General features: G+C 32.9%; 1 protein-coding gene across 3 annotated transcripts; it reads right to left on the bottom strand.

Annotated features, from left to right (window-relative positions):
* Positions 1–2,705: 2,705 nt before the first annotated feature.
* LOC119668493 (phospholipid-transporting ATPase ABCA1-like) lies at positions 2,706–14,875 on the bottom strand. Of its 3 annotated transcripts, XM_038078019.1 has the most exons (15): positions 14,783–14,875; positions 9,529–9,748; positions 8,928–9,474; positions 8,735–8,878; positions 6,767–8,035; positions 6,411–6,696; positions 5,806–6,316; positions 5,392–5,738; positions 5,205–5,330; positions 4,958–5,143; positions 4,743–4,893; positions 4,037–4,213; positions 3,299–3,967; positions 3,104–3,235; positions 2,706–3,026 (listed from the first exon to the last, which is right to left on the bottom strand). In XM_038078019.1, the coding sequence occupies exons 1-15, from the start codon at positions 14,784–14,786 to the stop codon at positions 2,858–2,860; spliced, it is 4,938 nt and encodes a 1,645-aa protein (XP_037933947.1). In that variant the 5' UTR covers positions 14,787–14,875; the 3' UTR covers positions 2,706–2,857. The 3 variants fall into 3 exon arrangements, with proteins under 3 accessions (XP_037933947.1, XP_037933948.1, XP_037933949.1); XM_038078020.1 differs by lacking the exons at positions 9,529–9,748; positions 14,783–14,875 and having other exon boundaries at positions 8,735–8,887; positions 8,943–9,035; XM_038078021.1 differs by lacking the exons at positions 9,529–9,748; positions 14,783–14,875 and having other exon boundaries at positions 8,735–8,868; positions 8,928–9,010.
* Between the last annotated feature and the right edge of the window lie 8,770 nt (positions 14,876–23,645).

The following is a 23,645-nucleotide window of genomic DNA, read 5'->3' as shown; positions in this document are numbered from 1 at the left end:
ACCTAGACTACGCTGATTACATCTGTTTAATATCACACAATTTTGCGCAGATTTAAGAAAGTTTGCAGTCGCTAAAACGAGTCGCTAAACAGGTCCATCTCACTCGATTTTGTTGTGGGTGACGTGAACTACGATCACGTCACCAATTTTTGTTACTTAGGCAGTTATATTGCAAACGACGGCGAAAGTTAACGCGACATTATATACCACCTAACGAAAGCCAACAAGCCTTTGAAATGTTCAGTAAATTGCGGAGGACGTCAAACATCTCACTCCGCACTAAATTAAGATTACTCAACACGAATGTAAAGGCCACCCTCTTATATGGATGTGAAGTCTGGAATACTTCTGCCGGCAACGCACAGGCAGATCTCAAGTAATAATGGCACGAAAATATGTTTGGATCCAGTCATATTCTACGCAGACCAGCAGACGACATACTAATCAAGTTCTGGATTATAACTTCCAAGCCTCTAAAAGTCCCAGACAACCGTGCAGCACGTGACGGAGACAAACTGAAATAGAGCTACGATCTGACGGAAAAAGTTTCAACGAAATTAAAAGTTTAGCGTCTGATAGAAAGCAATTGAAACTATTTGTTACGGCGCTATGTTTCATGTAAGAATTAAGGGATGAGATATATATATATTTGTAGTCTCTCAGTATTGGAGTTAATTTCACCACACTTTGCGCAAGAACTTTATAAATTCGAAAAAGCCGCAAACGAGCGAAGTTGGACATAGCTGATATGAGCTAATATAATGCATGTACACATGGTCACATGTAAATTTATTGGACTCACGTCAAAATGTTTAGTCAATGGTTAATTTAATTTCTATATCTTAGCACTAAAGTAGACTTTCTACTTCTCTTAAGTCATTATGATTTTCTACGATCACATTTATAAATATGTGAATTAAGAAAAACTGCTGATTAAAACATTTATTTATCATAATCCTTTGAGTAAATGCCCAAACATATAGCTAAACTTCACATATTGTTGACCGCTATAGCCGCAAGTTCATACTGAGTCCTTTTATTCAGCAGTGATACGATAAGCCATCGATCTTATCTGAATAATCTTGACGCCACGTAGCCATGTAGTGTCAGGATATTTGCATTACCCGTTTATGTAAATTTTTGCAAAGATAAGCAGAGGGGAAGATGCCCTCTTCTACGCACTGACTGTATACTGAAATCTTTTGCAGAAATTTAAGTTGTGTTTCACATAAAAGGAAGCTGAACGAATTGCGTTTCTCACACAGTCGTACTCACAGCATAAATCGTACTGCCTCCATCGATTCCCACTGCAATCTTATGTGGTACAGTTCATGTGTTGTTCCTTTGCCAATTTTGGAGTCATTGTTTTTGTTGTATTTGTTGCCACACTTGACTTGTTACTCTGAACTTAACCAATTCCGCCACTGCCACTCTACCTGTTGCTGGTTGGCGATTCGGCCATTCTTTATGTTGTTTCTGTAATTTCATTATTTATAGGTGTCAATAAATTGTGCCTAATATTATGTATTAAATAATGTATGGCTTAAGTAGAGTTCTGAGTTTTTGGCTGGACTTAACGATTTTCATATTGTAGCTTTAGTTTCACATATCCAGCAATTGGTTTATTCTTTTGCTTACTTGAATTTTTAATGCGAAATTTCGATTTCAAAGGACTGCCCGCAAGTTGGGAAGCAGCGCCGAATTCTTTAACATTTATTGAAGAATTAAATTACTCCTAACAGTGCGCGTTCTTCAGCACGAAACTGGAATTTAAATTTTTTAAAATTAAAATATTCAAAAGTCTTCTTCGTCTGTGCTTTAATGAAGACCATGTTTTCGCACTTGAACCGCATTGTGTTGCCTCATTGCCTCATTGCCTCGTTGCTTGCAAGATTGATGGTTCTCGCTATATATGCTATATTATTTCTAATGGGATCATTAATTTTTGGTCCTTTGGTAACATCGCTTTGCCGCACCACAAAGATATTTTGAATAAATTTTATGATAAATTTTGTGATTAAATCGTGTTTGGTATTAGTAAACTAATCGTTGCTATATCTTTAAGTATTTCAATGTCTCGGTATAAAAAGGTCTTAAAAATTCTCACTATTTTATTGTTATTGTATTTTGATATAACTATAGATAGATAAATGTATATATAGTTTCAGAACCTATGATAATAAATGCGATGGATATATAAATGTTTATTGAAAAACCAACAAAACATCTTAGGTAACTTCTTGAATTTAAGTAGAGATTAATAGACAAGAGTCAAACATTTGCAAAACTAAAGTTAAACTCTTCATTTACAAGGATTTTGTTTTAAATTTTTTATCTTTGACAATGCCGTCGATCGTCAAATTAAAAACTCATAAAACATTAACCATTACCATTTAAAAGAATTTACATTTCGAGGAAATGAAATTGTAAATCGAGGAAATAAAGTTCAAATTTGGCAGGACACAAATTCGATTCCTAGTACTTGCACTCTCAAAAAAATTATTTACGAATAATTAAATACAAGAATTATATCCAAGATCACTGATGATGGATATTTAGCAATACTCTAAACAACTATATGGTCACTAAAAAATTCAATTGATGAAAATAATATAAAATTAATTTTTGTTGTTGTAGTTCACTACTGTTCGAAGTGAATAGTAGACCTCTTCGAATTATTAGTAATAATTAGAAATATTAGACTATTCAAATTGTACACTAAAATTTTATTTTCAAAGTATAATCGTTTTAGTTTTACAAGGCTAACATATACCAAAATCTTTCATCATGTTCATCATTTGTCCATTATTTTTGTGTTTAATTAAATAAAATGCAAATCTAAGAGATTGTTTTCATTTCAATGGAAGCGGATATTATTTACTACAAAATCATTTAGATCCGTTTGACGTAGCCTGTAATGTTCAATGCACAGCCGACTTCGATGTTTCTCAATATTTGTGAAAATTTTTGGTAATGTGTTGGTCTTTAAAGGTATATAATATATTAATGAGTCCTTGTATTCTTCTCTGTAATATAAATAAAGAAACTATAAATAAGTTCTAATAAAATATAATATATAAGTGTTATAAAACAATATCGTTACTGTAGAACGGCATTCGGAAATTTATGCTTTAGAAATCCTTTCACGTCTCTTACAACACTAGACCGCAGTCTTCTTATGATTTTGGCATGTTCCTTGGGTTTCTCTGTTTCTGATGTTATGCTCTCAAATGACCTTTAACAGATTCAGAAAAGTAGTAAATATATAAGCTAAACATTAAATACAAAAACTACTTACTCATTGGAAGAGCTCGAAATCGACAAGATCGAACCTAGACTTCGATTAATCTTCATGTATATTATAACACCTTTTGACAATTTTCTTTTCAAATACCTCAACGAGCCAATAAACTCACCTTCACCATTTCTTAATAAAATCAAATGGGTGCACATTGCACTACACTCGTTGGAACTCTCACAAGCAAGTATTATCGTTGATCCATGTTTGAGTACTTTATGCAACACTTGCCAAATTTGTCGTCTGGTATCTGTATCAACCTCTGTTGTTGGGTGATCCAAAAATATTAATTCTGGTGATCCAATTAAAGCAATGGCAATACTTAACTTTCGCTTTTCGTTCAGTGTATAATTTTCGATCCGCAAATCAAAATAATCCTGAAGAAAGAAATTTTCTTCAACCTCTTTACAAACAAAGTCTGTTCTGGATTCATTGTAGCCATGCAATAGACAAAAAAATATAAGTATCTCTCGGCCAGTAAACATATCCATTAAAGGATTATCTTGTGGACAATAACCTATAATTTTGCGAATGGATTTTCTATCTGTTCTCAAATCTAAGCCTTTCACATAACCATTTCCATACGTTATATGAGACTCTCCAACGAGCATTTGTAAAATGGTCGTCTTGCCAGCTTTGTGATCCCCATATAAACCGAAGCATTGTGACCTATAATGTTGAACTTTATATAAGGAACTATGTAGGAATACGTATATATACTAAGAATATGTTACTTACTTCCGCACACGCATATAGATTTGATTGACTGCAATATTACTTTTATAGTACTTGGTTACACCTTTTAACACTAGTGGTTGTATCGAAATTTCCTCCTTCGTCATCTCCTGTATCATACGTTTTTCAGCTAGAAAATCTTTATAGAGTTCATTTCTATTTGGTTCATTTTTCTTTCGACTGTCAATAAAGGAACACAAGACGTACTACTAATTCTACTTAAGTAAAATTTTGTTATTGATCAAATTTTAGAAAATAGCAACAAAGAAGTATCTGTCTTTATTGTGCAATATATTATTCTTTGTTGAGTAATTAATTATTTTTAGTTGAACTTTCAACAAATTTCATTTGAAACCATTTTTAACAATTGAAGCAATTATTTTAATGAATAATGTTGACATATTTTTTTGTTGCTTTTTTAGATGTAAAATAGAATACAAATTACTGTTTAAAAACAGTAATTTTCTTATACACAATCCATCGGAATTAGCACTTGTTGAAAATTTTAGCAGTTACGGATGAAATATTCCGAAACTAAGTAATGTAAAAGTTATCATATTAGTTATGACTTATTGACTCATTCACTCATTGATTCCTTTTACATTAGTTTGTAAAATAATACTATATGGACTATTAAGCCACTAAATAAATAAGCGACAGATGAATTACAAATTAACACACGAGTTACATACACAATATGAGAACTCACATTATTAATCCGTGTATTTGATTATATAATTTTATGAGCACACCATATTCGATTAGGAAGAGTAACAGAAAATAAAGCAGACCCAATATAAATAAGAACAATAGCTCCAGTGCAATTCCAGGATAATCAAATCCAATTACGGATATTGGTTCTAAAAAGAAGAATATGTAATATATTTTAGGTTTTTAAAAAAATATTTTAGTTTTGATACTTACTATAACATATTGAATTTCCCTTAAGTTTTGGTTGCCGAGCACTTTCCAAGTTGCAAATTTTCTTTAAAAGATAAGAAGTATATAGCCTCTCAGCGCTTAAGCACACTAAGAAATGAGGAAATATGTAAAACCATTCTGGTACCATCTTATTTGGATATAACTTGAGGGACAAATACAAACACGGACCTATATAAGATTTTCTTTACTCAGAATGGTACCTTGTTATTAGAAATAGAGATTAGAATACCCAGAATAAGGTTAATAAATACAGTGTAACCAAGTCCTGTTGCTGGTTTATTAAAGAAAAATGCTTCCAGATATTTTACTGGAAGTACAGCAAAGCCGAAGGCACTCGAAAGTAAAAGTAATCCACCTGAAAAGCAAGAATTTTTTAAAAGCAAACTAAATATGGTATAGATAGAAAAGGGTCTGACCTAGTCGCAGTATTATTGAAGCAGTCCTGCCTACGATCACCACAGCTGAAATACATATCACTAGTGCTGCAACGAAAATAATGAACCAATCACAAACAAAATGAGTTATCCAATAAGTCAATGGACCAACGCCTTCAATATTTTGCAACAGCTTGAATTTGTTCACTCTTTCCTTTATTATGGCTATAATGAAGACGGAAGATATAAATGACATCGCCAATCCAAAATTTAAAGCTAAACTTGAACCTCCATACATATCACTTCCCACACGCGCTAATAAAGAGTTTATGTCGTATGGTATGGGTTTATTACTCACTGTGATATTTGCATCTTTACCAAGCAATGAACTATAAAAATAAATATTTTCATTATTATATGAAAAATGCAAAAGCACAGAATGGGAGGCGTACGTACTATGCCATTGCATTGTGTACCATATTTAAAGATAGCGGCGCTGAATGCAGAAGGTGATTATTAAACCAAGCAATTATTAGTTCATGTGTTATGGTGGCTGCAACCAAGTACTCTGAATTAACCAGAAATTTTTGATCCTTAAGCATTTCCACCATATATTCAGGAAATGATTTTGAAAAAATTGTTTTAACAATATAATTCGATCTATGTTCGTCAAGTAGTCCTTCGTACTCTATAACATATCTAGGCAAGGAACTCGAGTTATATTGTGAAGAGTCCAAAATAGCTACAAGCTTCGGATATTGTTCTATGGCATAGGTTATTGGGCATTGATCATATCTTGATTTGGATATGGAGGTTATTAGACAAGATAATATGATAAACATCAGCGATCCGAGTAAAATTACAGGTAAAGCTAATTGTCTTCTAAGACATATCGCTTTCTTCATGAACATGGCGATCAATCGACGTCTTATCAGTGTAAGCGTTTTCACATACGGTTTTCTCAATGCTGTAAAAAAAGACAATGAGATACCCATTTATTAGTTTTCGACCTGGGAAAATGACGGGAAATATTAAAACAGATTTTTATAAAACATACATACAGTTGATCGTATTTAAATTCACACTATTCCTTTCAATTGGATCAATTTCTCCTTTTGTGAAAAACTGCCTAACTGTATTACTCTTTATTATGTAATCACCGAGTTGGAGCTTATCAATATTTTCTGGCAGGTTTTTTAGCAATGGGATGAAATTTGGATGGTCTGCAGGTGGTAATTGATAGACCAATTCATCTTTATTCTGATATTCTAGCCTAATTTCAGGTATAAATTCGCGCAGCCAGAGAGTGACTTCGTCCTTATTTGTTGTTTCTTTTTTTAGACAAATCTGCAAATATAAAACATAACTAGGTGACCCTTTGTAAAAAGACATAATGATCAAAATACAAATTACCCACCAAGCGATATCCCGTACCAAAATTTTTGTTTAAAAACAACGGACTTCCATAGCACTTTACTTCTCCCTCACTCAATACAGCAACGCGATCACCTATAACTTCAGCTTCGGTTGATGATATTGTTGTTACTAAGATTGTGCGCCCTTCTTTTTCAGCTTGTAATAATTTCCAAAAATTCCACTTGGACTCATTATCTAAGCCTTGAGAAGGTTCGTCTAAATAAACGACTCGACTGTCGCCACACAAAGCACAGGTAATAGACAACTTTCTTTTCATATTGGCAGAAAGTCTTTTCGCTTGTACGTTGGCTATATCGCTCAGCTGCATGAACTCTAGCCAATTACTAACTTCAGTTTCAACGTCACTTCCATGTAAAGCTCTCAGGCGAGAGAAAAAAACTATGTGGTCCACTACAGTAAGTTCATCAAACAAACAATCCTCTTTTAAGCAAAAACCAATTGAACTACGAGCTCGCTGAAGACCACTCTGTTGTCGACTATCATGGGTGAAAACCATGGCGGAACCACTTGTTGGTTGTGTCATTCCCGCTAGCATTGACAAAATTGCAGATTTGCCCGAATTTTTACCCCCCAAAAACACTGTTATTTCACCCTGAAACAAATTCATTGATAAAGCAGGCACCACTACTTTATCGCCTACTACTTTTTTTAAGCCTTTTATGCTTACACCAATTTTCTTGTTTGGAGGAATTTCCTGAAATGCTACAGGATCGTATGTTTCACTACCAAAATGTACACTTTTTTTCCGAACTTCAGTTATTGTCAACCAATCGCTAAATATGAAGTTCCAGTTTCGCGTGGTTGGATATGGATCTGCCATAACTCGTTCTGCATAGCAACAAATAAATATTGACAGCAAAATGGAGATTAGCATTATAAGGATAATAAAACCTATGCAAAGACTATCTTCAACCGATATGGGTTGAAATATATTAGTCCAGTGTGCGCCCTCTCCACTCGTTTCTTTGGCACATATGACCCTGAAACCGTAACCAAGTGCCGAATTATATAATAGACACCATATGAGTTTTTCTGTTAAACTTTGTTCCTTGTAGTTGCCCGTCAAATATGGCACAAATATAACAAATCCTAATACAGCCACGAACACTGCTGCTTTTGTTTTGGTTCGAATAATTGCAGTAATCATAAAGGAGAAACATATCAAACAGGTACAATATGTAAGCAGAAAGAAGAATAAAAGAGTTCCACTCGAATTCGTGAATACTGCGAATCCACTTCTCCACTTAATCTAGATGTGGAGTAATAGAAAATAATTCATTTTAAATTAAGTCTAATAACTTAGCACTACATAAGTAAAATATACTTTTTTGTTTCTAGTAATATTGTATATAGCCGTTAATTACAGTGGGAAACATATATATGTGAGATACGATAAATTTTACTCATAATATATGAAGTTCTCTTTCTTATTTGACAGAGACTCTAAGTGCGCTACGTATTTATCTAATCTCAAAAGCTGGCTATAGGAAGGCATATGATTTAAATTGCAAAAACAAGCGTTATCATCGTAACTAAATAAGATTGTTGAAAAAAAAAATAGAATATTTAATATGCATTTTAGAGATCCTGTGTTAATGAAAGCAAATTGCTACTCTTGGAATATACTGATTGATCTACTATATATTCTACTATATACTATATTTTCTACTAGATAAAAACTCAGAATTGTAACACGTTGTTAATAATAACACTAGAAATCGGGTCCAATACAATGCTATTCACTGCCACAGTAGTCTTCAACATTATAACCTTACATATGTTACCATGGGATAATCAAGAAATAAAATTCTAAATTAGCTGAACGAGACAAGTTGATTTATGTTTCGGCAATCTATTCTTCTGTCTATTTGAATACGTTTTTGTATGAATACTTCTATCTGAACCTATCTGATATATAGTAGTGAGATTTTTTAAAAACGAAACTTACTTTAAACATTATTGTCAGGAATAAAACAGTTAACCCCATAAACAAAAACTCTTTTGTGAAATATGACAGCCACTGCATCCAGTTTTTCACACCCATTACCTTCAACAGATGTTTTGCACGTTTTTCCTCCTCTTCTGCAATAAACTATGAAGACTATAAATTTTATATTAATTTTAGTAGAAAGTTCCGGTACCATTGTTAACTCAACTGATGAATAAAAGTAAGCCAACATCAATAGAATCGGTACATATATTTCCATTTTTGACATTAAAGTATCTATTTCTGTTTCTGGATATGGAAATCTTTGCATGAAAATTGGTGGTAGTGACTTTTTATTAGAAGCTAATTCCAAAAAGGAAATCGCCACTGCATTCTGTAAAGCGAGAAAACCTTTTCGGATATAAGCAACTGGTGTGCCACCATCATTGTCATGGAGGTTTCTTGGTCCCATCAATACGTTATCTGGTAGGAGATTGCTTGTTTGCCACATATTTTCATCATTTGAATCACTGGGAAACCGTATGGTGTATGATAATGTATGAGGATATGAATGTGTATAAAGTAACGAATCGTTGAACTCAATTCCTGCGAAATAGTCACCTTTTAACAGTTCTGTTTCCATTTTTTCTGGATTTTGTGAGGACTTTACGTTCGACATCGACAATTTAATTGCAGCGTTTTGCATAATTTTTTCAAAGTAAATATTTTGTGGACAAAACAACAGTTCGGTCTTGTCGCTACTAAAAGGTGTCATTCAGAAATGATGTATGAAATGTGGATTGTGATTTACTTACGTTATATGTGATGTGTCTGCCAAATCGATGGCCACATAGTGCGTCTCTGGTATTTTCGTGATAGTTACACTGAGTCGCATTGAAATCAAAATAATGGCAACGATTAAAGGCCCCAACACTGATAAGAACAACTCGAGCTTTTGTTGCTTCTGTGTTTTCCAATTTTTCCACGAAAGCAAACAAAGTTTTTGAAATTTTGTTAAATTTCTTCTGTGTTTAACTATGACAAAATGAATTATTTTATTAATAGGGAATATATTCCAATTCTTAATTCCTACCTTTATATATTTGGCAGATATTATTAACACATATTGAATATGAAGATAATTTATTTTTGATTAAGAGAATTAATAAATTTTTTAATCAAAATATCAAGTTAAATTTGTCCTTACAACTACGAAGAGACAGAGCTGAGACTGCTACTGTGATTTCTGATGGGTCATGTTACTCTGCGCACTACCAGCACAACAATATGAATTTAACTACGGTGACAGAATCTGTAATCTACCTGGATGATGATGAGAGTTTTAGTCATGTTCTTTGCGATTATTCGAGTTCATAGAATATAATGGCTTTTATCCGAACAGCTTTTAGAGTTTTCTTGTTTACAAAAAAACTCTAGAAAGAGCATAAAATCTTGTCATAATATATTTTATGGAATACATTTATTAAGAACATCCAGTTTGTATATCCTTTAACCCAGTGTGAACGAAATTTATATGCAAAAAAATTTACTTAGATTTATTTGCATTAGTTGCATCTGTACAGTCTGGCTAATACTAAATATTATTTTCGGTTATTTTCGATTTTTTTAAAATATTTTTGGTTGATAATGTGTTTTCTGATATTTGAAAAATTTTTATAAGAACATAGAAAGAAATTATTTAAAATTTATTTACAAAAATAATTTTAAAACAAAGTACTTATTTATACTCAACAATCAAAATCTTTATGACCAAAGACTTATTCAAAATACCTATGTCTTACGGGTATCTTACAGATATTTTCAATTAATTTACTAATATTGAACAACACAGCAGTAACAACAATGGCAACAAATTCAGCATTAATTAAATTTGACGCATACCACATTCCATGTATCTCGGCTATCTATTCCAAGTGCTTGGCTACTTGCAAAACTAGAAATATTTGCGGGCATATCACCTGAAGCTAATAAACAAGTTATCATCCCCACGACTATTATCACCAACATAATCATTATGCACGACGTATCAATTTTTGCCAGCACTGTTTGCCATGGGATCACTTCGCAGACACATTGGCAACAGTACAGTGGCAGAAGTAGAAGCTACTATTCCAAAGCTCCAACTGTGCTTGTGAGCTGCTCTCTACACAAATGCTTGCCGGTAAAGGGGGACAACATGTGATATATATATATTATGCATACATATATATCACATAAATTGAAGGATAGGATAGGATTGAAGCTAGTAGCAAGCTAGTTGCCAGTTGATCTGCTCGATCTTGTCATTAAATGATGCTGATCTTTAAGTGCAGCCAATCGAAGTAATCAGTAATCATGTTGAAGCTGTTGCTGACGGCTGTAGCTGTTGCTGTAGCTGTAGCTGTTGCCATGAATGTTGTACAGATTGCGGGCAGTAACTGCATCAAAGTTAAATTATGGCTTACTTGGTTAATGTTTGTAGTCTTTAGTAAATTGCGCCTGTGCCGTGTTGGCAATTGAAATTGTTCGCATGACATTGGCAAGAGCATTTCTTTCCATAAACCTGCTCTCAGCTGTAGTTGCGTTTTTTGGAGTGCAATGCATGCGGAGTGTGGAGTTCCGAGTTTAAACTATGCTGTGTGATGTGTGATGTGTGCTGTGTGCTGTATGCTGTATGCGGTATGCTACGCGGAGTGTGGCTTGTTAGAAATACGCAATCCATCAACTTGTTGACACACCAGCAAGCAGTGAACAGTTGCACTGACAAGCGCATAGGTAATCGTGGAACGAGCTCAGGCTCAGATTGATATACAGACAAATGTGTTTAGCTCTAAAATTGTAGCTTGAAAATTCTAGTTTTCAATTTTATTAAAATGTACGAAACTCAATTCGTACTTAGAAACGCCCTTGAAGGCAGTGAAGTATCAAGTATATTCACTATACGTATACATTATATATCACATACCAATTCAACTTTTTTTGAATAAAAAAATGACTAAGTAAAAATTTTTCTTGCGATTGTTAAGAAAAACCTGGATACTGTGAAATCAAAACTTTAGGAATGACATTTTTCTTTGCAGACAGCGTGTCGTCAGAAACTAGTTGATATCTGGTTCATTAATGCTCTGGATGTAGAGCACAAAAATGAATGCTTAAGTTGATACAAGCCGCATTGAGAAATTTTTAAAATATTCCACATTCTTCGAAATAGAAAATTTTTAAGTTATCATCCTGTATGAAAGAACAGAAGAAACTAGTTCTTTGGGAGCAATAACAAGACCAGGGATCAAGCACAATATTTAGTATATTCTTCAAATAAATATAATTTAGTTCATAAAATAATCTAAATCGAATCTAAACCTATACAAAAAGACTAATTCGCAGAACAAGAAGCGGCTATGATATGCTGTAATAGGAATAAGTTTTTCAAAATTGACAAAGAGTACGAATTATGCAAACAAACTAGCATATTTGGATTTCATATCTTTTGAAGCAAATATAAGGTTTTAATAACAATTTTTGGCAATTTTCAATGACGATTTTAAATATAATTCAATTTTCATATATATATTTGTAAAAATCACTTTGGATTATCCGAACGGTACTCCTATTTACTAGAGAAGTTTATTTATTGTAAGTTGTTGATGAAATATGTTAGAATATCTCGACATCTTGTGAACTTCAATATCTTCTCGATCTTTCTGAAAGCGGTTGTAATACCACGAGTTTATGAATGATCAGCTAGTCAAACTAGCTGGCACTTTGACTGGTATATATCTATGATACTATAGTATAATGAGATTCTATACTTGTTGGCTTCTGAATAGATTCGAATGTTTTTGAAGATAAAAACCAAGTAGTGCTACTCTTCCGTTGATGAATACAAAATTTATTGCTCAATTTCTAGACTTAAAATTTCATAATTTTTAAAATAAAGTAATACAGTTGCATATACTTATAAAACCAAATTCTAATTTAACACCATCTGGAACATTAAATATGGGTTTCTTAACGAAAAGTCAAGTGCACGAAAAACTAAAATTCTGTTTAATTGCTGGATATAATGGAACTCTATTTGCAAGGTTCCCTTGCCTGCCACTAGCAAGAGTGTCTTCGCAGTTGTACTTCATCCTATGTTCCCCCTTTTTATTGCTAAAATTTATACAAAATTTTCAGCATAATTTTGCGCCCACCTTAGTGGTCGATTTTTAATTATTTCAGGTTTGTTCTCTTCTTTTGTTGTTTTCGTTACCCAAAACAAGTCTCATTATACAACATATTCCAGCGATTCGGTTCTGTGGAATGCTTGGCCGCACACCATGATTCCTTATTGGAATTCATTAAAAATGCACTTTCGCATGCGTGCAAAAAAATTCTGTATCAAATGGGAACATTCGAAAAATTCACGAAATTAGTTCACAAGACAATTTTCAGGATGCACGACGCTTTCTGGCAATGAAAAGGCTGCAGCACTGTTTTTTTGCCCCGGTCGCCATAATTTAGTCATCAGGTGATGTTTTGTATTTAATAAAATGTTAACTACAGAAATACACCGCAATATTTTCTTATTTTAAAGCTGAAGTTTGAAATTCGGTCAGATACAAACAAAATCGATGACACTCGAGAGAAGAGGTTAGCATGCCCACCTAACTAGTAATTGAAGCTAAATTTATCGATAAGTTTTAATTCATAACACCTTATAATGGAAGAAATTCGAACACTCCTTTCTTAAAGTCTTTCCTACATCATTATGGACATGGGATTCAACAGTATAACATATGTGATAACAGGATAAATATTTTAATCCACGTTTTTGGATTTTAACACTTATCTACTTTTAATATAAAGGGATTAAACAGAGTACCATATTGACCTTATTCTGCATATCATAAGTTTAGTAGGAGAAGCAAGTATTCAAGTATAATTGCAAGTATAAAGTATACTTTACCTCATCTTCAGCTTTATTTTTCACATTTAGTCTGGGAATAATCAAACAGGGAATTTCAAATATGTTATCCTTTATATCTGATTTATGAAATATTTTAACTTAGACGTATTATTGAAGGAAAATCATTTCTCATATCATGTATTTTATATAATTTAAACATGTAATGAATCGCCTATTTAGAATTAAGCTATGACAACACCTTAATAATTTTTTTCCTCTTCTGGTGATAGTTTACTATACGAGTACAATTGCAATAGTTATTTATTGAGTAGAGGAAAGTAAAAGTAAAGAACTAGAACTAGTTATATTGCATACCGGTGAATTCTGTAAGGAACAGAATTTAATACATAAATTCTGTAACTTAATTTATTAATATAGTAGATACAGTTCACAACCAATTAATCACGTTTCACAATGTATACATAATACTACAAATAGCAAGACCAGTAAATTATGGCCGTTACAAAGAATGTGTGGATCCATAAGACAATAACCACCTATGTGTATGAGGAAGAAATTATTATATTATAAAAAAAGAACACACAGGACAACTGTCCTATAAATATTAATTGAAAACTTCTCTATGGATATAAGTAAAAGCACCTATACCATAGATCTTTTACGACAGGGAAGTCATATATATGATACACGCGTATAGTAAAATGAAAGGAGATAAGCTTTGAGTTATTTTCTTTATTAAGATGAAAATAAGGAATATAAAACACATAATTATTGGACGATCTTCGCTTTTCTTGCTTTGCGTTTATCAAGCAAATGAACATAATACCTTCAATCCAGGTATCGGACTACACCCATAAAGTAAGTGACAAAATATGTAATGCAGAACAATGAGTGTACTTGAAATTTAGGGCTTGCAATACATAATTCTGACTAAAAGTTGTCTATCTAGAAGCTAATAATATTGCATTACTTATGTACTTCGGTGATAATACACTTTCAATATTATGTGTTAGAGCATTGACAGAAATCAACTCGCACCCTGTGTTTTCTCAGAATATTTCAAATTTTCAGTTTAATAATTTTTAATACACATACCATATATAAGATATATATATTATATGCATGAAAATAATATCTGTATATAATTTCTTTCAACTTACCCATTTTAGACTACTCTAAAAATATAGTTCGTTTCCACTAAAGTCGTTTTAATAATTATATAGCAATCAACTAAACACTAAATACATATTCTCTAAAAATCCATATTGTACATGAAAAATTATATTTTTTTAATTTTAATAAATTAAAAACACAGTCTACTATATAAGTGTAGATTAAATTTCCAATAAAAAAAGCAATAACCCAACTACCAATAAAAACAAAAAACAATAATAATATTATCAAACCAAAAATGTGAATTATAAAAAAATGATATAAAAATGAATTAAGACAATTTAAAAAAAATAAAAATTAAAATAATTTATTAATAATTTATTAAATAAATTATGTATTGATTATGTTTTCATAAATAAATAATTAATTGAATGCTGCTGGAAGTTTCCGTTATTATGTTTCCAATGTTAAAACTCACATTCTATATATATTTCATCATCATCATATTTCGTGACTATACAGTCCATGTAGGACTTAGCCTGTTTAACAACATCCTTCCATTCTTCTTTGTTTTTTGCTTTGGTTTTTTAATTTCTTATGTTCATTTCTTCTAAATCCTGCTGCACACTGTCGCCCTCTTCTTGATCCTAAGGGTATCAGGGTTGAGTTGATCCTAAGGGTATCAGTTATATATTTTTATTTTTTAATCACCAATTCTTCACATTGTAACGTGGAATCTATTATTCTTAATTTATATATTTAGTAATGCAAGCAAAATACTCGTATACAGCCTTGCTTTCCCATTTACTCATTTTTCCGAAGCATAGTTTATGGCGTCTTTCATGTGTTGAACCATATACAACTATATCTGTGTTAATAAAACTGAAATTCTATAATTGTTTATATTTATAAATTTATGTCGCATACGGTGATTAGTATATGTGACCCATTTTAATAAAACTATTAATATAATAATTATCATTGAATATCAATATTTTAATGAAAATTTTATTGGCTGAGAGGAAAAAGTAATTGGCTGTGAAAGTCATATAAAATAGCAATTCGATTAATGTTTTTTTTAAAAGCTCAATGGATTGTATCATTTTTTTTCTTTAAGACTTTACAATATTTTAAGGATTCTTAAGATTTACTTGGCACCTTAAAATGTGAGCTGTGCAACTTTATCCTATATCGAGTTAATTATTTTACTTCGAACTCATAATAATTCCTTACACTTATTATGAAATTCATATTTTAACTGAGAATAAACACATTTGACTTAACTTGAGATTTGATCACAGTTTGAATGGTAGCCAGTCCATATGCCATATTCAATATGAGTCGAAGGTGTTGCAAAGACGCCACCACAGACCAAGCTGTCGGCAATTCCAGCGCACAAACAGTGAAGGCGAAAAGGTTTTGGATTTGCGATCAAGGCACTTGTTGAAAGTCGCGCTTCGAGGGGCTAATTTAGTTTGCGAATAGTTTGTGGCAATTTTGTTTGCTTGGCGCTTCGGTTTGAATGGTCAGCAACTCCTGCAATGCAGCAATGCAATAACTTCAGCGCCATCATAATTATTATCATTGGCATCATCGCACGGAGATGGCAAGACACGATGGACGATGGTCGATAGTCAATGGCCGATGGCCGATGGACGATGGACGATGTATGATGGCGCTTCGTAAATTTATTTTCGCGCTGCAAATGACGCAAATACCGCATACCAAGCCGCCCGCGTCTCCGATGGCGTTTATTTTTGACATTCTATAGCCGGATTCCGCATATTAACAAGAAGCCACGAACACAGACACTAACTTGTATATTTGTCGTTTATTTTTTTATTTTTGCTGATGCTGTTGTTGTTGTTGTTGTTGTTGTTTTTGTTATTATTTTTGTTCTCCATTATCTATCACGTTTACTTATTTATGAAATATCGTCTTCATTTTTATGAGCGCTGACCATTGAATACGAGTACATGTTGTGCGTATCTTGAAGGGTTTAAGTTCGGTTGGTATGAGTACATCAATGCGATTATGTGGTCATGTTATTATTGTAGATGATGTTGTTTTTGTTTTTGTTGTTGTAATTGTTGCCATCAAACAATCTCGTTCACAAGCTCCAAACTCAACAACTTGGTGATTTATGATTTATGTCTCTGCTGGTGCTTTGTTTTGGAAATGGGTTTTTGGGAACCCTCCCGTTGTGCTTTTTATTGAATTTGCTGCTGATACTTTCAAAAGTTAAAGCGGTAACCTGCCTCACTGGGCAGGCAAAGAAACAAGGACGCACTTTTAAAGGCAACATCAAGAATTTCATTTGTTAATTTTTTTTTTCATTTTTCAAAAAATGTAAAAATTCTGATATTTTTAAAATACCAAACAAAACAATTCCAGTCGAAAGTTTTTTTTTCTTCTAAAAGTTATGTTAATTAGAAAAATATTAATAGTAAAACGAGAAAAAAATAAAAAAAATGTTTAGTTTAATTAATTTTGTTTTTCATTAGATAATCTATATTTTTGTGTGTTCTTATAACGAAACACTTTTCAGAGTGTTATGCAGACTCTGCATTAGTCCTGAATTCAGACAGAATGAGGTGGGTTTTCCTCACAGAATATTTCTTCTTCTTATTTGGCACAATTTTTTCTTTCGGTTTCATAACAGTTCTTTGAAAGTTTTTTGAACCTTTCCTTATTGAAAATTAATTTTAATGAAGTTTATATTGACCTTAACCGTGATATAGTTTATTATATAAGATCTTTTAACATACTACTCGTATTTTCCAGATAAGTTTAAATTTCCATCGGTGTAGAATTTCAATGGTTTTTTGTCAAAAAACTTGGCCAAAAGATTTCAGCGGCTCTCGGTTCGATCAATTAGTAGTAGTCAGATAATGCAAGGTGTGGGCTATGCGATAAATTCATTAACAATTTCCAAGTTCAAGTGCCATTAACTTGTTCCGAGCCTGTAGCCTGGGATTATCATGATCATATAACTTGTTTTCTGTTGTCCAACTCAAGTTTTTCCTTACCTGTTAATTGTTTCATTCAAGTGGGCGATTTGTGAGAAGTAGATAACCAAATTAACCAATACACCAGGTTGGACCAGCTCTTAAGAAATGATTAATAGATCTTCCAATTCCATTCAACTCTTAAATTTAAGATGTTTTGCCATCAATCCAGGATTTGAAGTCGTCTGTAGAAGATCACCTGTTTTTGAATATGATCGCTTAATATGAATATTCTCTAATTTAATGCATGTTTCATCTCACACAATGTTTGCTTTCAAAAATCATTCGTTTTCGTTGCGTTTTTGGAATTCACTGATGGTTATTCTGTAATTCAAATTTCTTTGTCTTAATTCATGTGATATCAAAATACCGAGTAACTTTGCCTAGCCAGCTCTTCTGAAATTATATCAAACTGTTATGTAGCTGATGTTACGTGACTCCACTATCTTCTGATAGCTTGACTTGCGGCCCTACTTCACCAGATACAAAATTTCGACTTTTTTAACAACAAAAATCGGCAGATTCTTTTTATATTACCCAATACATATAGTTTCTAAAGTTACCTTCCCTTCCTTCAATTCGAATGCTAGAAATAGTAATATAACTTTTTAGATTACTCATCATGACTTAGAAAACTTTTTGGTGTCAAGAACTTTTTGCCTTTCATAGATTGTTTCCATATGATGAGTTCCTACTATAAACAATTTATTCAAGATTTGTCAAAATGATCTGAAAAGTCCTGTCGTTATTTGTACAGGACTTTTTGAACTAGATCATTATAAGAATTACTTATCTAAACAAAATAAAAAATAAATCTTATATATGTTGTAGGTTTGAGGAGCTGATAAGTTCAGTGATCTGACATATATATGATTATTTCTACTACTTTTACATAGTACTTAAAGGCATCCTAATTAATTCCTTCCACAAATGCTGTGTGAGCTGTTACTGCATTAATACATAAATAAAGAATTTTATTGTCTGCTACAAATCAAACGAATTCGAACGAATTCCTGGAATTTTAAAATGTTTACAAACAATTTTTATTATTTGTCTTAACCTATTTTGGTGGTCTGTTAACACTGTAATTTTACGCTAATCAGCACTGATTGCACTGGCCACTAATCTGCGCGTTAGCTCATAAGTTTCGGTCCCTTTTAAGATATTTCGATCATCAAGAAAACAAGCGTGATAATGTGCTAAATCCAAAAGTCGATTGCCGCCATTTCAACGCCATCAGGCTTACTACTGATATGATTAACAGTAACGCCAACAATCAACGTGCAACGTGCAACGATGAACGATCTGCGATTTGCGATTTGCGATCTGCAAACTGCAAACAACAAACAACAAACAACAAACTGTGATCACCTCAACTCGTCTCATATCGTCTCATACAGACTCATCCCATTTCATCGAGTGAAGTTAAGTCAAACTACACTACGAGTAAAAACCAAATCCATGCCCAGTCAAACCAAATCCAAACCGAAAATGATTCACACTTAAATTATAGGTTGCCCACAAAACCGCCTCAATGCCTCCTCAATGCGATCATAATCTGGGCTGCTGATTGTGGCGGTATCCTTTTTCCAATTTTTATTTCACAAATTTGTTTTGTTGTTATATTTCATTTCTTTTGGCTCATTTTGTATTGTTTATTTGGTTTTTTCATTATCGCATACTTTTTTGGAGCAAATTGAGACTGTGGTTTTGCCACTTTGGCTCATTGAAGACAGGCAATCATCAGGTCCAGATGTGGTTGCTCATAAATTCGATTATCTCTCCTTTAGTCGGTTGGTCGGTTGATCGCTTGATCGCTTGATCGCTTGATCGCTTGGTTGCTTGGACGCTTGCTCAGTGTATGTGCCCTGCGATCTTTTCTTAAGCAATTATAAGTGCAGCATGTGAAAGAAGAAACGCCGCCAAACGAGATAATCTGCTGGTTAAGCTCGGCTATAACTTTGGCACTTTAATTAGAGTTTGAACAAAGCTGATAGACTCCGGCAATTTTATTAATTCGATATATTGAAATATTCTTTGTTTCAAATGGAATTTATTTATGACATTAACAAAATGAAGTTAACTTTGTTTATACTAGGATTATAATCTGGTCTACCCTGATTATAGTTCTGAATTAATCTTAGCTGGACACTATAATAATTTCGCTTGCTTTTTGTGAGTCACTTGGAAACTGTAACCAACCCACACCACTCCTGCAATATTCCATGGACATTATATCGTCAGGACAATTGAGAGCAGTTGCCATAGAACGGAACGTTTATGGGGCGCCAATATTAATTGGTGCATTACGTTTGTTCTTCTGAGAGCAGAAAAAAGTCGAAAAGGTGTTTATACCTTGTAACGTGCGATTTTTGGCAGTGTCTTTCTGTTATTACTTAGTATTTTTAAGAAAAATAGCGCATGAGTGAAAAAAAACAAAAAAAATTGATAAAATAAGAAGTTAGCGAATTTTTATGAACAGGGAATGTAGCATGTTCAGTTCTTCACGACGCCAAATTTCTTTTTCGGAAGACCCTGCAAGACTCTACAAGATATTTCCATTAACTTTTAAATGATTTTATTTAAATTATTATAAATTTCATATACATTTCGTCAAGAGTAACTATTATAGTCTCACACTCTTGGTTCAACTACTTTACGGCTCATGGGCTCGTGGGGATTTTAAAATCATTTTTTGCATGTCAAGAAAGTTTCTTCAATTAAATTCAATGAATTTGGAAACGAATAATATTTATTAATTCCGGAGTTTAATTGATTCCAGTTATCACGTGCATTTTTCCAAATAATGTTTGCGTGATAAACTTTGCTTTGATGTAAAATTTCGCAATGCAAAGGGAATTTTTTGCATTGACAGCAACGTTTTAAAATAATTATGAGAAAATTTTCACACTTAAGTAAAATATTCATTAAAAACCAACTCTAATTAATAACTTAATAAATTATTTATGAAACTTATAGAAACTTTAACATTTGCAACTTCAACTCAACGTGCTAAGCAAAGTGAAGATGTTGCTAAGACGATTAGTCTACAGACTTGTTTATAGATATTACGAACGATGGGTAGCACAAGGATAAGCAGCATGTTGCTGAACTTCTCTATTATATTATGAACCATTTTGTGGTTCGGAAAATAAAAATAAATAAGATACAATGTTTTTTTTCCTGGGCATTACGTCTGAAACACTACATCATTCAAGTATCCTTCACGGAATATTTCATTACTAGATTAGAAGTAATTTTCTATGACGGCACTTACCTCGGACATAATTTGCCGGATGTTCTTTTTCAAAGTGTCGAGAGTTTGAGGATTGTCCACATAAACAGAAGCCTTTTCGTATCCATACAAAAACTGTCCAGTGTTGACGATTCGCATAATATCGATGACCAAATCATATCAGAACAGGTTGTATTGCTTAGATATTGGCCCCACCCTTTTGAAAGAGCATTTTTCACATTTATATTTTCAGTTTCAGCCCCATAAAATTTGACCACCACTTTGTGACTGTCACAAAGTGACCTTCTATATTTTCAGAAATGTACATGCTTAGTACATCTCCTAAGCCAGTCCCATATTAGTGACATTTTATGGACGCATTGATTTTGATCACTTTCAATGTCACAGATGTAATAGTGTTACTTATGGACATATCCACCAACTGAAAAATTAGTCTAATCACTGAAGAAACCTCGCTGCTAAATATTGGTAACGTTTTTGTAGTAAATTTTAACAGTTTCAATACGAGAACATTCAGTGGCTGTTAAACGATCTATGGTATATTAGAAAATGGAAAATTCTGAACTAAACATCAGTTTCATTTTAGAGATGACAGTTGTGATAGGATCACGAAATGATTAATGTATTTACGATGATTCTAACATCATCATGTTCTTTGTAGTAAATAATGAGCTTAGGAAGAAGAACTTTAAGAAATATTATGACCGTTCATGAAGTATAAAAATTATTTTACATTATATGTGTTAGTAGGATTACTATCACTGGAATTCCCTCTTCTAGAATTGTTAAGCTTATCTTGTAAGTATTATATTGTTTAATTGAAATAAGTACATTATCCACTTGTTGCATGCATATAGACGGTTGTGTCGTACTTAGTAAAACCAGACTCCAGTCTGCCTCACAAGAAATGCAGCTTTGTGATGTAGTTCATTTGATTATGGAGCAATAACAAATCACATACTAAAAAAATTGTTAAAACCGGTTTTGCAATGTATTTTATTTTAAGTGTTATATCCTCTCTATTTAAATACACTATACTTTAGTTTTAAAACATATGTACGTTTTCAGGGACTCTACGGGTAGGAGACTTTACTATAGTCCACAGTGAACTTTTAGCTAAATATTTTAATACATTTCAGAATTACGATAAGAATACTGCCAAAATATGTTAATAGTTGAAATCTTAATATAGTTTATTTAGGTTCTCTTTTCTTAAGATAAATGAACTATTCAACCTGTTCTCAGATATTTTCCGGCTTACTCGACCTTGGAAGTACTTATTACGTGTCAGTAGTCGGAATCATAAAGAGGAGAATTCTTGAAATTTGTCGACAGTTGAATCGAAATTGTGTGACGATTTGGGTCCATTATTTGTACAGGAACTTCGTAAGTATATATAAGCGATTTCGATGTTTTTACTATATCTAAAGAAAACTATACTTCCAAGTACTTAACATAAGTAGACAATTTTTCCAAACATTGAAAGAAAAGTCTAATGAAACTGTTAATCCCATAAAACTGTCCTAAAATAATGCTTTGAATCATTTGAGTAAACATTGGACTCATTTACAATAACAGTCTTTCCCACAACCAAATGTCTCCTCCATTAATAAATTGAATGTAAGCCCCATAGCAAATCGCCTTAAAAATGAAAAAACTGTCACAATAATTCCAATCTTTAGCATTTGAAAAATTGACAAGTCAAAGCTTTTGCTTTGTAATTACGAAAGCGATTACGTAATTTGGCCAACACATCAACTTAAATCACTTATGGTTCTGCCCTGTTCTCAGCTTTTTGTCCTGCACTTCAACTTTTCCAAGTCAATGAACTTTCACTTGGCACACAATTAGAGACGCAATATGCATGCAATTTGCACAAACTCCCACAATTCGATGTGGCACCGCAATAAGTAATATGCCCAGTCGCCAAGAATCAGCCCGTCATCCAGTCATCCAGTCATCGCGTCATGCCAACATAAAGCGCTGACGTTGACATTCTCATGCTCCTGCTCCTGCTCCTGCTCCTGCTCATGCTCATGCTCATGCTCATGCATTTCAATGTCCTTTATGATTCTATAATGAATCCAGGGCGGACGAGATACTGCGTCGCTGGGTGATATTGGACGATATTGGGTGCGCTGCTAACTGGACCAGTGCCAGGCAATTTTATTGTATTTACACGACGCCATTACAATCACCACAAAAGAATATTTTCATTATGTTGCAGAGCACATAAAAATTTAATTCAGTGCTCTGACACACTGCAAGCAGAGCTAGCAAACGCATTCGTTATCCTTGCCAGCAGCGAGTTATGTTAGGAACACAAACTCAATGCTGGACATCGCTGGTTCGAAACATTTGACGTCATTTTCATTTTTCATTTTATTCAAATAGCATTTGCAAAAAGCCAAAAATATTTCCCATCAAATGAGTTCAGAACTAAACTAAAAATTGGATTCAAACTTTTGCTTGCAAAGCTCAAATGCTCGCTATTGTTTGCAAACATCAAGTCCTTGTTATTGTAAATTTCGTAAGCATTCTTTATTCATCCTTCATCCTTTCTGCTGTTGTATAAATAAAATCGAGAAAAATAAAAATGAAGTAAATTTGTGATGACTCCAGCGAAGAAGAGTGGCGCCAGAAGCC

Source organism: Teleopsis dalmanni, chromosome 1 (assembly GCF_002237135.1).
Source record: "Teleopsis dalmanni isolate 2A chromosome 1, ASM223713v2, whole genome shotgun sequence".
Lineage (NCBI taxonomy): Eukaryota > Metazoa > Arthropoda > Insecta > Diptera > Diopsidae > Teleopsis > Teleopsis dalmanni.
The sequence above is the reverse complement of the archived record's forward strand: the minus strand, read 5'-3'. Positions and strand labels throughout refer to the sequence as shown.